At 41.9% G+C, this 15,426-nt stretch overlaps 1 protein-coding gene across 1 annotated transcript; it reads left to right on the plus strand.

Annotated features, from left to right (window-relative positions):
- Positions 1–6,993: 6,993 nt before the first annotated feature.
- LOC140524603 (protein DVR-1-like) lies at positions 6,994–14,165 on the plus strand. Its single transcript, XM_072639227.1, has 5 exons — positions 6,994–7,264; positions 9,906–10,048; positions 11,402–11,518; positions 11,937–12,141; positions 13,717–14,165. Exons 1-5 carry the CDS (start codon positions 6,994–6,996, stop codon positions 14,163–14,165), a joined length of 1,185 nt encoding a protein of 394 aa, XP_072495328.1.
- The last annotated feature ends 1,261 nt before the right edge of the window (positions 14,166–15,426 follow it).

Consider the following 15,426-nt stretch of genomic DNA (forward strand, 5'->3'; position numbering starts at 1 on the left):
CACTTTCAAGCAAACATGGGGAAATCTGGTGAAGAGAGGGAAAGGGGAATGGGAGGTTTAACTAGAGAAAACTGACTCCCCAATTTCACCATCAGGTCCCCTCCCAACAAGGGGGTAGGGCAAGAGGAGATCATAAGGAAGGAGCATTTAAACAACAAATCTTCAACTAGGCTGGTGAGGGGGTATGTCTGGAGACATCCCTTAATATCCCCTTCCATGCCCATAACCCTATTGGTCAATGGATAGATAAGGCCAGAGTAACTGGTTAAAACAGAGAACTTAGCCATGTTAAAGTGGGTAACCTTACCTTCAGCCTCAGTTTTTACCCAGGGCAAGAGAGAGGGAGAAAGTAGGAGTGCTGCCAGGACCCAGGCTTTCCCGTTGTTCTGAGTCTTGAGAAGACTGAAGGACAGGGTACTTGGAGGTGGCTCCACCACTTTTCCAACCATGGGGACAATCCTTTCTCCAGTGTCCTTCCTGGTCACATGGGCACAGCTCCATAGGCTTCGGTTCCTGGGGCTCCCTCTGAGGGGGGTGCCTGGAGGGGCACTCCTTGGAGCAATGACCCTCCTTGTGTCATCAAAAGCAGGTTTCCCCACTGCCCAAGTGGTTGAACTTCCTCTGAGGGGGAGCTCTGGAGGGGTATTCTCTGGGTCTTTTCCTGGCCATGGTAGTAACCAAGAATTGAGCACATTCTCTTTCCTCTGCTGCAACTACGTCTGTATTGTTAAAGACTCCAAAGGCTGTCTCCAGTAATTGGGCCTGAGGTGTTTGGGGTCCCATCCAATTTCTGCAGTTTCCTCCTAATATCTAGAGCTGACTGATTAATAAAATACATGCTAAGAATTACTGCCCCTTCTCCAGAATCAGGATCCAAATTCCTATACTTTTTAATAGCTTCTATTAGCTTGTCTTGAAAAAAGGGCAGGGTTTTCCTTTTCTCCCTGAATAATCTCCCTAATTTTTTGAAAATTTACTTGCTTTGGAAATGCAGATCTCAGGCCTTCTAGCAGGCAAATTACCATAGGATCTCCCTTTCCTCTATCCTCACTCTTCTGATAATCCCATCCTGGGTCACTAGTGGGAACAGCGGCTGTTCCAGGGGGATATTTTGTAGGGTCATCGCTAGTCAAATGATCCCCAGACTTTTGGGCTTGTTCCCAGATTCTCCTTTTCTCTTCAGTGGTACAACAGATAGAGAAGAGGACATGCAAATCACCCCCAGAAAGCTCAAATTGTAGGGATATGTCCCTAAAACCCTCAGTAAACCTAATGGGGTCTTTCGAATATCTCCCCAGTTTCTCCTTAACCTGAATGAGGTCTGAGATGGAGAACAGAACATGCCCTCTAATTGTCCCACCAGAGGCAGATACTTCCCTCAGGAGAAAAAGCCTTGAAGTGGCTTGGGAAGAGATAGGAAGTTCTAATTCTTGTAAGGGAGGGGCTGGAAAATTCTGCATGAACTGGATTAGGCTAGGGGATCCAGCTGGCAATGGGAAAGATCACCTGGCACCTGAGGAGAGGAAGGGGTCAGAGGGGGAGATGCCCCAGAGACTGCTGTGAGGATGGGACCTGAAGCCTGAGTGGGTGTTGCCTCAGGGGAAGGGGCTGAAGAGGGAGGCACCTCAGCAAGACTCATGGCTGGGACCTGGGGAGTGGAAGGGGGCAAAGCCCTGGGGGTCATAAGAAGAGGGTCATCAAAAATGTCCAGCTGACCCCCATTGCCACTTTTAGGGGCAGTTCTAGTTACAAGCATCTTACAATCTTACCTGAGAACAGGGTTTTGAGAGAGTTCAATAAAGGCCATTATGTAAGAAACTTCTATCAATTTTCCTTTTTGGCAGCAGTATAATTCTAACTTCAAGAGAGTATTCACTTTTTAAAGTCCCAAAGATGGGCCATGCTTTGTGGCCCTCTAGGCGATACTGAGGCCAAACAGTGTTGCAATAGAACATGAGCTTTTTCTTTTTAAGTTCTTTAGAGAAACTAAAAATTTCCCAATTTTGTAAAAGACAACCTAAATGTGAACTTTTGGGAATTGCAAAGGAGTGACCCATTATAGATGTGGGGGCTAAAAGTCCCTTCCTCTGTAAAGTAAGATCTGGGAGTAATCCTCAAAAAGCAGACATAACAAACCAAGGCAGAACAACCACAAAAACGTACCTGAAGCTTTCCCAATTTCCTTGTGCTGAGAGAATTGAAAGAATCTGGCATATACTTCCAAACAGAGCCTCTGTCCCTGTCCTCCGTGCTTCAGGAAGTGTGCCCAGGTCCATGGCTTCCAACAATAACCACTGGACCCAGAACCTGTACCAGACAGTGTCTAAGCTGTCTAACCTACTGGGACCTGAAAGGTCAGGCCAAAAAAAAATCATTTCCAAGGTACTTAGAGAGGAAGAAGGGATAAGGGAGAGCGGGCGGTTTACATACCTTCCAGTCTTGGTACAATATATATAGTACAATATATCACCATTGACACATGGAACGTGTGCACACTTGTAGACAACACAAAATCCAGTAGACCTGAAAGATGAACTGCTCTTGTTGCAAGAGAACTCAACAGGTATAGCATCCAAATAGCAGCACTGAGTGAAACAAGGTTGGCAAATGAAGGCCAGCTTACTGAAACTGGAACTAGATACACATTTTTCTGGAGTGGGCACAGTGAAGGGGAGCGCCATGAAGCTGGTGAGGGTTTTGCAATCAAAACTAATCTAGTCAGCAAGCCGGTATGCCTGCCAAAAAGAGTGAATGACAGGCTCATGACAATGAGATTTTCACTCGCAGATAAATGCCTTGCCACCATCATCAGTGCCTGTGCTCCCAACATGATGAACCCTGATGAGATCAAAGAAAAATGTTATGAAGACCTAGAGACCCTTATCATCAATGTGCCAAAAGAGGACAAACTTATAATTTTGGGGGACTTTAATGCTAGAATATGCTCAGACTACCAGACTTGGCAGGGAGTCCTAGAGAGGAATAGAGTTGGAAACAACAACAGCAATGGTCATTTACTGCTGAAGACTTGTGCATCGCATGACTTTTTTATCACCAACACTGTTTTCCATTTACCTGAACACAATAAAACTTCATGGATGCACCCTCGCAACAAACATTGGCATCTAATAGATTATGTGATTGTAAGGAGAAGAAACAGACAAGATGTGAGAGTGACAAAGGCAATGTGTGGTGCAGAGTGATGGACTGATCACAGACTTATCCTTTCCAAGCTAAATATTCACATTCATCAAAAGTGCCTCCCCCAAGGCAAAATGACTACCAGAAGAATTAATGCTAACAAATTGGAACTCTTCTCTGAGCGTGAACAGTTTGTTGGTAACTTGGAGGGAAAGTTGAGCCAACACATACTTGGCAGCAATGGAGCAGAAAAGGAGTGGGCAGCTTTCAGAGATTTGGTGTACAGCACTGCATTTGCTCATCTGGGTCAGAACACTCACAAACACCAAGACTGGTTTGATGAAAATGATGGGGAAATTCAGAAGCTGCTAAACGAAAAAGAACAACTCCACAGGATACAGCAGCAGCATAGTACACCCAAAAAGAAGGCAGCATTTAATTCCATCTAAAGCAAAGTACAAACAAAGTTTAGAGAGATGCAGGATTCCTGGCTCAGTAAGAAGGCAGATGAAATTCAGTTTTATGGTGATAGTAACAATCCAAAGTACTTCTATGATTCCCTGAAAGCTCCTTATGGACCAAAAACCTATGGTACATCACAACTACTCAGTGCTGATGGAGCCACATTTATTAGTGTAAGGACATGATCCTAGAGAGATGGGCTGATCACTTCCATAATGGTCTCAACAGACCATCGTCAATCAATGTTGAGGCCATTGACCGTTCACTTCAGGTTGAAGTAAATCCCTCCTTCGCTGAACTGCCAACTGAAGAAGAGGTTTTGAGGGCCATTAGGCTTCTTTCATGTGGCAAAGCATCTGGTGCTGATTCTATTCCAGCTGAGATTTACAAGGTAGGGGGATCGTTGCTCATACAAAAGCTGACTGAAATTTTCTAGGTTATATGGCAAGAGGAAGTTATCTCCCAGGAGTTCAAGGATGCCTCCATTGTCCATCTCTATAAAGGTAAAGGGAATAGATTGTTCTGTGACAATCACTGGGGGGCTCTCTCTCTTAGTCATTGCTGGCAAAATTCTTGCTAGGGTCCTCCTTAATAGGCTGATCCTTCACCTGGAAGATGGTCATATACCTGAGAGCTAGTGTGGTTTCAGAAAGGGTTGAGGAACAGTTAATATACTGTTTGCTGCTCAACAACTTCAGGAGAAATGCCAGGAGCAGAACAGAAGTCTGTACAACAACATTTGCAGATCTGACCAAGGCCTTTGACACTATTAGTCATGAGGGTTTATGGAAAATTATGTCACTATTTGGTTGCCTGAAGAAGTTCATCAGAATTGTACATCAATTTCATGATGGCATGTTTGCCCGGGTTCTGGATAGTGGACAAAGCTCTCGTGCCTTCCCAGTAACCAATGGAGTGAAACAGGGCTGTGTGCTTGCTTCCATGCTGCTTAGCATGATGTTTTCAGCCATATTGTCAAATGCTTTAAATGAGGATGAACATGGCATCACGGTCAATCTTACTGTGCTGATGGAAGTTCTTCAATTTGAAAAGGTTACAAGCCAAGATCAAAGTGGAGGGAGTTTTGGTGAAAGATTTTTTTGTTTGCAGATGATTGTGCACTCAGTGGAGCCTCTGAAGCTGAGATGCAGCAAAGTATGGATCAATTCTCTGCTTCCTGTGCTAATTTTGGCTTAATGATTAACACCAAGAAAACACAGGTGCCCCATCATCCACCACCACACCATCTATACATGGAACCATCAATTACAACAAAAGGAGAAGTTTTGAATGCTGTGGATAAGTTCACTTACCTCACACTTTTGGAAGTGTGTTTTCCAGGGATGTACACATTGACAATGAGGTTGATGCACGCATTGCCAGAACTAGCTCAGGGTTTGGGAGGCTCCAAAGAAAAGTTTGGGAGAGAAGAGGTATTAGACTGACTACCAAACTGAAGATCTACAGAGCCATTGTGCTGACCTCATTTTTGTACGCCTGTGAAACATGGACAGTCTACCAGCACCATGCCAGGAAACTGAATCCCTTCCATTTGGTCATAGGAAGATTCTGAGGATCACCTGGCAGGATAAGGTACTAGACACTGAAGTCCTTGCTTGAGCTGAACTTCCTTGAACGTTCAAACTATGCTTCAGAGAGCGCAACTCTGATGGGCTGGCCACATTGTTCGAATGCAAAATATACACTTGTCAAAAAGACTATTTTATGGAGAACTCACATGGGGCAGGTGATCACATGGTGGTCAAAAGAAGCAATACAAGAACACTCTCAAGGTCTCTCTCAAGAACTTTGGATTTGACTGTGCAACGGGGCAGACATTGGCACAGGACCACTCAGCATGGTGTGCCCCCATCAGAAAGTGCTCTATGAGTAAAGCAGAATTGAGAGAGCACAAAGCAAATATATGCTCAAATTTGGAGTATCCACCCCAAATATCCATATGGACTATCTGTGCCCAACCTGTGGTAGAGCATTCTAAGCTCATATTGGTCTGATCAGCCACAGTTGAATACACTGAAACTTCACTTTATCATGGTGATGTCATTTTGGTCCTCTTCGAAAACGAAGGACAACAACCCACCAGGTAACATCCATCCCCATTAACAAACTACATACCATGAAATATTTGCCTAGAGTTTTGACATCTCTTACAGTTGGTGTTTTCATGGTTGTGGTAATATGTATTATTCTTTTGCTTATGCTTTTCTTCCTCTTTTCCACTTTATACAAGTCTTCCATTTTTCTCTAAATCTTATAGCATAGTATATGGTACAATATATGTCAATAGATTGATAATTTGTTCATCCTTTCCCCACTGTTTGGGCATTTTCCTTCTATTTTGTTATCACAAATAATACTGTTGCTACTAAGATATTTGTGCATATGAACCAATGATGTATAGTCTCAGGTGTGTAGTCCCAGGAATAGAATCTCTGGGTCAAGGGTATGACATAGCACACTTTCTTAAATCAGATTCAATGTCTCCCACCTGGTGCTAAGAATCATTAATGTGGAAGCAGCTGGACTTGACCCAATACCTGAATTATCTCAGTAATTGGAAGTTCATTGAACTGGGATCATCCAGCACCATTGATGTAGAGCTGGAAGGGACCGTGAAGGTCATCTCCTCCAACTCTCTCATTTTGTAGAAGAAGAAACTGGCCTACAAACTGAGACCCAGAGAGTTTAGACTATATACCCCAAGTCACACAAGTGACAAGTGACTGGTGGTAGAGCAGGAGTTCAAATATGGGCTCTCTGACTCTAAATTAAGCCCTTTCCACTAGACCACTGCTGTCCATATATGAACCAATAGGTATTTATTTTTGTCTTTTCTGGCTAAAACAATGAGCTGGATTCCATCCCATCTGCCTTTTGCCATTAACTGTGACCTTAGCCACTTTTAGTTGCTGGAGCTCTCCTTTTCCAACTTCCTCTGGGGATCCAAGACAGTGTCTTGGGGTTCTGGCCCTCAGATAGTGGAGCACCATCTTTCCCTAGAGCATCTTGGTCCAGGAAATGAAAGATGAAAGTCCATTCTCCCCTCCCTTTGCTGGAACCAGGAATTCTTTACTTTGGTCTTTTGTCACGCAGATATGTCTCCCTAGGGCCTGCCTCTATGATTATAATTAGTTAGCTGAGTTCCTTCAGGTCCCTTATCTGGTAGGAATCTAATCTGGCCCTTCTGGTCCGAATCCTAATAGGAAACGACTGATACAAAGTATTAAACATCCACAAACATCCACTCCTTGCCCTGGAGCTCTTGGGACTTAATAAAACCCTACTGGCCTTACTTAGGCACTGAAGATCCAGACCTCCTTGGCTTTCTCCAGCTTAGCTCCTCTATGTGGGCTCAGCTCACCAGGTGCAATGGCAATAGCCCTGCTTTGGAAGAGCCTGCTGCTGCTTCTTTGCTGCTCAGGGATCCTCTCTACACTACCCAGGAACTGGAAGCTGAAAATGTTAATTGACGAGATGGAGCACCTCTTTACTATGGAGGAATTGGACCACAAATCTGGGGTCCCCCGGAGACCACCCACATTCATGACTAACTTATTCCGTCGGGTGGCCCATCCCAGCGGCATCAGCAAGGCTCCAGGTGTCCTGATAGGAAACATGGTGAGAAGTTTTGAAGAAAAGGGTAAGTCTGCACAATCTGGTTTAGGACTGGGGCAATTAACTGGAATTAGGCTTCACATTTTCCTAGCCCTTTCTCCTCTGCTCATTTAAAAGGACCTAGGATCTTGCTAGGCAAACTAGATGGATGGCTCATTGGGTTAAAACTCTGGACCTGAAAGCAGGAAGACATCAGTTCACAATTAAGTCTCAAACATTTATTAGCTATGTGATTTTGGGCAAACCACCCAACCTTCTCATCTGTAAAATGGTAGTAAGAACAGGACCACTCTCCCAAAACTGTTGTGAGAATAAAATGATATAATATTTATAAAGCACTTTGCAAACCTTAAAACACTGTATAAATGCTAGTTATTGTTGTTAGAGTATATAATCATATGGGCAGTTAGGTGGCACAGTGAATGGAGCACCAGCCCTCAAGTCAGGAGGACCTGAGTTCAAATTTGGACTCAGACACTTGACACTTACTAGCTGTGACCTTGGGTAAGTCACTTAACCCCAATTGCCTTGCCTTCCCCCTCCAAAAAAAGAAAAACAACTGAGATTATGTAAGCAAAGAATTCTAACTTAAGTTATATTTTCAATTCTACCTTGATTTTATTAAAAATTTTTTCTGTATCCCAAAGATTTTTCTATTTTTTAAATACACAATTTATTTATTTTCAGTTTACAATATTCATTTCTACAAGATTTTGAATTCCCAATTTTCTCCTCTTTCCCTTCTCCCCACCCTCTACCTTGATTTTAAATCCTTGTAGATGGGCAGAACAGAAAGGACAGGGGAAATGGTGTTAAGAGATCCGATCTTTTTTTGCTTGAGATAGAAAAAATAATTTCTGACAAAGAATCAGGAATGGAACTTGAAAGAAGTAGGATTTTAATATAGTATCTGCTCTGTCTCTGTGTTTCTATCTGTGTCTCTGTCTGTCTCTGTCTCTCTTTCTCTCCCCCTCTCTCTATCTCTCTCTATTTCTCTGTCTCTGTCTCCTTCCTGTGTCTCTGTCTCTCTCCCTCTTTCTGTCTCTCTCATAGATCTTACAACCATTCATTTAAAGTCTCTCATTATACAGATTAGGAAACTGTGGCTCCTACTAGTTCAATGGCTTACCCAAAGTCATGAAGATAAGTAGAAGAATCAGGGTTAAAACCCAGATCTTTTGACTTCAAATAAAACCCCCAACATTTTTTGGCAGATACTTTTTTGGGGGGTGGATGAGTGGAGGGAGTTAGTGGTATTGGAATTTTTACCTTGAATGTCCTGGGAGTTGAGTCTGGTACTGTATTTATTTTAAGACTATTAATTATAGAAAACCTTGAAGAGGGGGAAGGAAGGAAGGAAGGAAAGAAAAAGAAAGAAAGGAGGAGGGAAGAGTGGAGGAAAGAAAGAGGGTGGAAGAAAAGCAAGAAGGAAAGAAATGACAGAAAGAAAGAAACAAGCATTTATTAAGTGATATTGCTTGACTCACTAGCTGTGTGACCTTGGACAAATCCACTTAATCTCTGTTTGCCTTAATCCACTGGAGAAGGAAATGGCAAACCATTCTAGAATCTTTGCCAAGAAAACCCCATGGATAGTATTGGTGTGCTATGGTCTGTGAGGTCATGAAAATGACCAAGAGACCCAACAGCAAAGTGCTAAGCACTTTACAAACATCTCATTTGATTCTCTCAACAACACTGGAAGGTAAGTACTATTGTTTCACACATTTTTTAGTTGGGAAAACCTAGGGAGGCTGACCAGGGTTAGAGTGAGGTGCTTAGGGCTACAAAGCTACAAAGTGTCTGAGAATGGATTGGAATTTAGGCCTGATTCCAAGTCCCATCCTCTGTGTCCTGAGCTATTTAGGTGTAGAAACAAGACACAAAGTGATTGTGAGATGGGTGTATTTGTGTGTCCATTTGGAAGGATAGCTGGGAAATGAGAAAGGGAGGAGAGATAGAGGACAATCACTTTAGATAATGATAGGATCAAGTGACAAATTTTATAAAGGATAAGGTAGACATTGAATGGTAGTAGGAATCAGATAGGGAGAAGATGAACATTTTGGAGAGGATGGGGCCAACTGAGAGACAGGTTTTCTGGAGCATGTTTGATGGAAAGGATTTAAGGGCACATGTAGAAGGGATTGGCCTCTCAAAAGTGCCACCTCACTATCAGAAACTGGGGGAAAGGAGGAGAGAGTAGAGGATGTCAAGGGGTTTTGAGATGAAGAAAAATGAAGAAGGTGCTCTTGATTAGGATCCTTCATTTTTTAAATAAGGTTAAAGGTTCTCAGCTGAGAGGGGAGGAGATGTGTGGGAGGCTTGAGGAAAATAGAGATTTTGAGTATCTGACAAGTAAATAATAAGTAAAATCTCAGGGGTAATGGATATCTCCAGGGAACTCAAAATCAATCTCCTTCTTTTTCTGTTCTTCCATTTAACTGTGTCATTCTGTTTCTGTTGATAATCTACCATTGCTTCCCCATATCTGTTCTTTGAACCTGGTTGCCTGTATATTTCCCTTTTTCCTGCACTTGAGTTCTGACATTCACTGACATGATGCCCCTTGGCCCATCAAAGGTTGCTGGGAATTCCATAATCACATTGATCACTGTTCATGGGAATACTCATTAATGTTGCTTCCCTTCACTAATCTTTTGCAGTACACATCAATCATTCTCATTTTTTCTTCAACCTCTCTTCTGTTGGCAAACATGAGAAGATATTAAGAGCTGAACTCCATGTATTTAAATTCAGACAATCACAAAAGCTCCTGAGTGAAGACAGAGCTGTTCATTATAGTAGAGTAAGTATGAGTATCTTTGTCATGGAAAGCTAAGATTACCTCTAGAATTGGAAAGGTCTTTAGAGGTCATCTAGTCAAACATGGACTGATTTTACAGATGAAGAAACTGAGCCCCTGGGGGTCAAGCCACTGCTTAAATTCACACGAGTGAGGAGGAGTGATAGAGGAGCCAGGTTCTCAGATTCCAAATCCAACCTTCTCTCCATTATGTCATGCTACCAGATGTGTGATGTGATCATTGATGGTTATGAATGTTTGAAATTGTTAGCCTCATTTAAGCCAATCAGAAAACATTACTAGCAAACCCCAAATCATAGAGATAAAACTAATTTTTTGATCTGATAAAAATGCAATTATGTCAAATGCTCATGTGAATCTATAGTCTAAAGGCAAGTAGATATATATTGGTATATACTGGTCACAACAACACTGAACACAATTGGGAAAAGGGATTCTGGGAAGGGAGTCAGGAGGGGCAATTGAATTTAATCAATATAGAAACTCCACTGGTACAGAACAATAATTCATTTCTGACTTAAAGTCTTAACAAATTTCCTAGATTACTGAGATTAAGTCTTGTCCATGGTCACAAAGCCAGTATGTGTCTGACACAGGCTTTGAACACTGGTATTCCTGACACCATGGCCAGCCTTCTATATTCTGCTTCCTCTTTTTGGAGCTTGATAGTATGAAAAAATTTAAGAAAGAGGCATGTGTGGTATTCCATTGGACATTCCTGCTCTGACTTGTTCAGTGTGTTGTTACTGAGGGCATTAGAAAAAGGTGGATGAGGGGGAGTTAGGTGGCACAGTGAACAGAGCACTGGCCCTGGAGTCAGGAGGACCTGAGTTCAAATCCAACTACAGACATTTGATACTTATTCGCTGTGTGACCCTGGACAAGTCACATAACCCTGATTGCCTCAAAAAACCCCCAGAAAGATGGGGGCTAAGTGCCATCTGAAGAGAGTTTGGAGCTGGGAGACAAGTATTCGAGTGGGGTTAGTCAGGATTTAAGTGACTAATTATAGAAGAGATGGGATAGTGAGTGGGGAGAGGGAAGAAGGAGAGAGAAGCGATAGCTTACTAAAGGGGAGGGCAATTCTATGTTTCAAACAAGGTGCTTCAAACCAATTAGATGATTTCTTGGTATCTTGGGGTTGTGACAGGGTAAAGTCCTAGAAGGACAAGACTACTTTAATTCAAAATTCTAGCAAGAATCTCTGAGCTTATGTGGTATTTCTGTGTGTGTGTGTGTGTGTGTGTGTGTGTGTGTGTACACATGCATGTCATTTGTGAGTACAGAGCAGTGATAATTACTATGTAGTTATTGATTCATTTTTGGTGTTTCCAGGTGGAAGTCCATGAGCTTTTAGGTTCCAATCCAGAGGCCGAGCGAGGTAGTCTTCTTAAATCGAGGAATCTGTCTCTGAGGTCGGAAGGCTGGTTGGTGTTTGATGTCACTCAGACGGTAAGGGGAAAAAGAATGAACTTTTAAATGACAGCGAGGAGCTCAGAAATAAATGTCTCCTAACACAATGGAGCAAGAATGCCAGAATTTCAAGGGAAAAACAGCACTGAATGATGGAGCAGCAGGGAGTATGTTCTGAATAGCTTTGTGGGTTTAATTTTTGTTTTTTTTGGTGGTGGCGGTGGTGGTGGTAGACCTTTGATTTCATCAGCATGGGAGAACTTCTGGTACACAATCTCCTTCCACTGATGGAGGAATGCAAGTCACTTGTAATCTTGGAAAGTTACTTGGTATACTGAGAGATTGTCTCTGTTCACACATAGGTCAGAGGCAGGACCTGAACTCAGGTCTTCCTAGCTCTGATTACTTCACCAACTATGCCTCTCATACTTATGTCCTGCATATGTGTTGTCATTAGGTAAATGACTGGGTTCATGGAAACTTGTCTGACCGCAGCTTTTTGGTACTCACTACGAAGAACGTTGGATTGCCCTTGAATTATAACTATCATAGAACAGACCGGAAGTGGAAACATAATGAGAACAGGAATTCCTTGCTTATCGTCTTCACCCAAAATGAAGACCCTGGACCTATCAGAAATGGATACATGGCACTACCAATGAGTAAGAATTCCTTTGAGGGAGGTCTTTTGGTTGACTCTCAGGGGTGAAGGCTTTTGTCATTTGCCATTTGGGTCCACCAAGTATTCCTGAAATCCACATACCATCTTCAGTCAGTCAGCAATACTAGTCTCCAGACCATTCTAGTGCCAGGAGTGTTGTCTTGCCATGTTGAACCATCCATGGGATGGAAAACCAACAGTCTTCTTGCTCACCCTTAATGGAGGTATTAGAGAAACTTTAGTTGGAAAAGTTGAGGAAGCTGGCTGTGGGAAAGAGACTAAGAAACCTAAATGGGAGAACTAGAATGCCAATAGCATCTTATAGTAGGTATGCCAAGTTAGCTAGGAGTCCATCCTGTTGGACAGCTATGAGCCAACCTCAGGAGCTAGATTCTTATGTGGGCCAATTAACTTTGCTGTGCCTCAGAGCCAAAGCCCACAATCTAATCCTTAGCTAGCCATTTCAAAAATATGTGTCATTGACTACAAGAGAATCTGAGCAAGGGTGTATGGAGGGAAGATCACCAAACCATTCATACTTGTGGGAAAATAACTCAAAAAGTTCCTGACCATTTGATGTTGGGTCAACAGCAGCACTGTAGCTAAGGAGTAAAAAGTAATACTCACTTCATAAAAACATTTTGTAAACTCCTGTAACAACCTCTAAGGCTTTGTTAATATATAAACTCTTTAAGAATGGATATGGTTACACCCTTTATGTTGGAATCTCCAAGGCCTGCTAGCATACTCATGGACAGTAGGCACTTAACAATGCTTATTGATTGATTGGTTTATCTAAATAACAAGTTACATTTGATGCAGAATTCTTGACTGAGTTAACACTGGCACAAACCTTAGTTTTCACATGATTCAATTCTCATGAGAATACTTTGCCAGAAATGGAAATGTTTCTTTATTGGGCAAGGCACCATGTGTCATGTCTTGAGAAGGTACATAAGACTCTAATGAGAAGAAAAAAGAAGACTACTCTAGATCAGGAGTTTTTAACCTTTTTAGTGTCATGGACCTCTTTTGTAGTTCTGATGAAGCCTATCAACTTTTTCTCAGAACAATATTTTGAAATTAATAAAATAAAATACATAGAATTACAAAGCAAGCCAATAATATTGAAATACAGTCATCCAAATATTAATAAAACAAGTTCACAGATCCCAGGTTAAGAACCCTTGCCCTACCTTGCCCTCTAGTCAAACATTCTGAAGAAACAGACAGTCTGAACAATGACTAGAGAAGACAGAGTGACAAACCAATTTCTTCTTTTCCAACATGTCCTCATTGTGAGTTTCCAAAACTAACCCTATTTTCCAAGGAATCTTCAGAGAGACAGATGCAGTGAGGTAGTGGAAATGGACTAGGACTTTTGGGATGGAGTGAAGGGAGTAGAAATAGACTAGGAGTTTTAGGATGGAGGTGTCAAGTCTAAAACTGAGTCCAGAAAAATGGGGGCAGTCCATGAGAAATAAGAAAATACATGTGGTAAGGACTATGGTATCACCCTATCTGTCACCTCTTCAGTTTCAAGAGGTTAAGTAATTCCTTGTGGTCTTTTTGGCAGTGTTTCGGTCTGATGGAGAGATGAATTCTAGCTTTTTGGACTCTTTTGGTCTTCCTGAGCCACCGTCTAACCTCAACGTTAGCCATGACATCCGGAAGCCCAGAAGCACAGCTAAGAATGAATTCATTCCAAAGGGCTGCCATAAGGCTCCTCTCTATGTTGACTTTGAGAAAATAGGGTGGTCAAAATGGATCATTTCCCCGAAAGGATATCAAGCCAACTACTGCAGGGGAAAATGTTTATTTCCCTTGGGCCATGGGGCAGAGGCCTCCAATCATGCATGCTTCTTGTCCTTTGTTGTTCGCTTGAAGTTAGACCCAAATGTCTCTAGGCCCTCTTGTGTCCCTAGAAAACTAAATTCCATCAATCTCTTGTATTATGATGATTTTAACAATGTAGTCCTCAAACAGTATAAAGATATGGTAGCTGATAGCTGCAGCTGTCAGTAATAAAAGTCTACTCTTTGAGTCATTCCAGATGGCAATTCAGAAGGGGGATGAAAGGAAAATGGAGGAATGACACCACAGATTGTAGCAATGTTACCGGGCATTCTTTGCCAGGAGACAGTGATGCAGAGGGGGGAAAGTTGCCTTAGGAGTTCAGAGTCTATGTTTCTATTACTCTTAAGTCTGGTTTTTCTCCTTTGTGAAGGGAACATCATGATTCTTTGTATCACAAGGTTGTGGGAATCAAGTGACAAAATGCATATGAAAATACTTTGGAAACTGGAATGGTGATTCAAGTGTAAAGTATCATTGTTACTACATCCTTTTATAATTCACAGAGAGGCTCTGTTATTGTTACTATTTTTGCTTTTATTATTGTTTAGTTATTTTCAGTTGTGTTTGACTCTTCATGACCCTATTTGGGGTTTTCTTGGCAAAGATACTGAAGTGGTTTGCCATTTCCTTCTCGAGTTCATTTTACAGATGCGGTAATTGAAGCAAAGTTTAGTGACTTGCCCAGGGTCACACAGCTGGTAAGTGTCTCAGGTCAGATTTGAACTCAGGAAGAGGAGTCTTTCTGACTCTAGGTCCAGTTTGCTATCTACCTAGCTGCCCCTATTAAGTGATTACTATGTGCTAAGCGCTAAGGATACAAGGAAAGGCAAAAAAGATGATCCCTGCCCTCAAGAAGCCTATAATATAACAGGGGAGAAAACATTCAAACAACTATGTACCTCCAAGATATATATTGTATAAAAAGAAGGAAATCTCAGAGGGAAGGATTGTGGGTAGGTGGGAAGATTGAGAAAGGCTTCTTGTAAACGGTAGTCTTGAAGAAAGGGAGCTAAGGGAAACCAGGAAGTAGAGGTAAGGAAATAGAGCGTTCCATGACTGGGAGATAGCTGTCAAAAGGTCACAGAATCAGAAGGTCAGTGTGGCTGGATTATAGAGTATGTGTAAGAACATTGTGTAAGAAGACTGGAAAAGTGGGAAAGGGCCAAGTGATGAAGGACTTTAAAAGTCAAACAGGATTTTATATTTGATGAAAAATCAAGCCATTTCCTTGTCCTTAAACCTTATCTTAGAACCCTATAGGGATTTTTAGAAAGGAAAAGAGAAAGGATGAGCAGGGGAGACTTTAGTGAAATGTTTTCTTTTCATGGATTTTCAAATTTCTTCATTGCTCTGATACTACTGTGAGTAAATTTCCATTATTTTAAATGCCTAAAAAAAACATCCTGAGCTAATTTTCCTGAAGTCTGAG

The sequence above is a fragment of the Notamacropus eugenii genome, chromosome 1, assembly GCF_028372415.1.
Source record: "Notamacropus eugenii isolate mMacEug1 chromosome 1, mMacEug1.pri_v2, whole genome shotgun sequence".
Lineage (NCBI taxonomy): Eukaryota > Metazoa > Chordata > Mammalia > Diprotodontia > Macropodidae > Notamacropus > Notamacropus eugenii.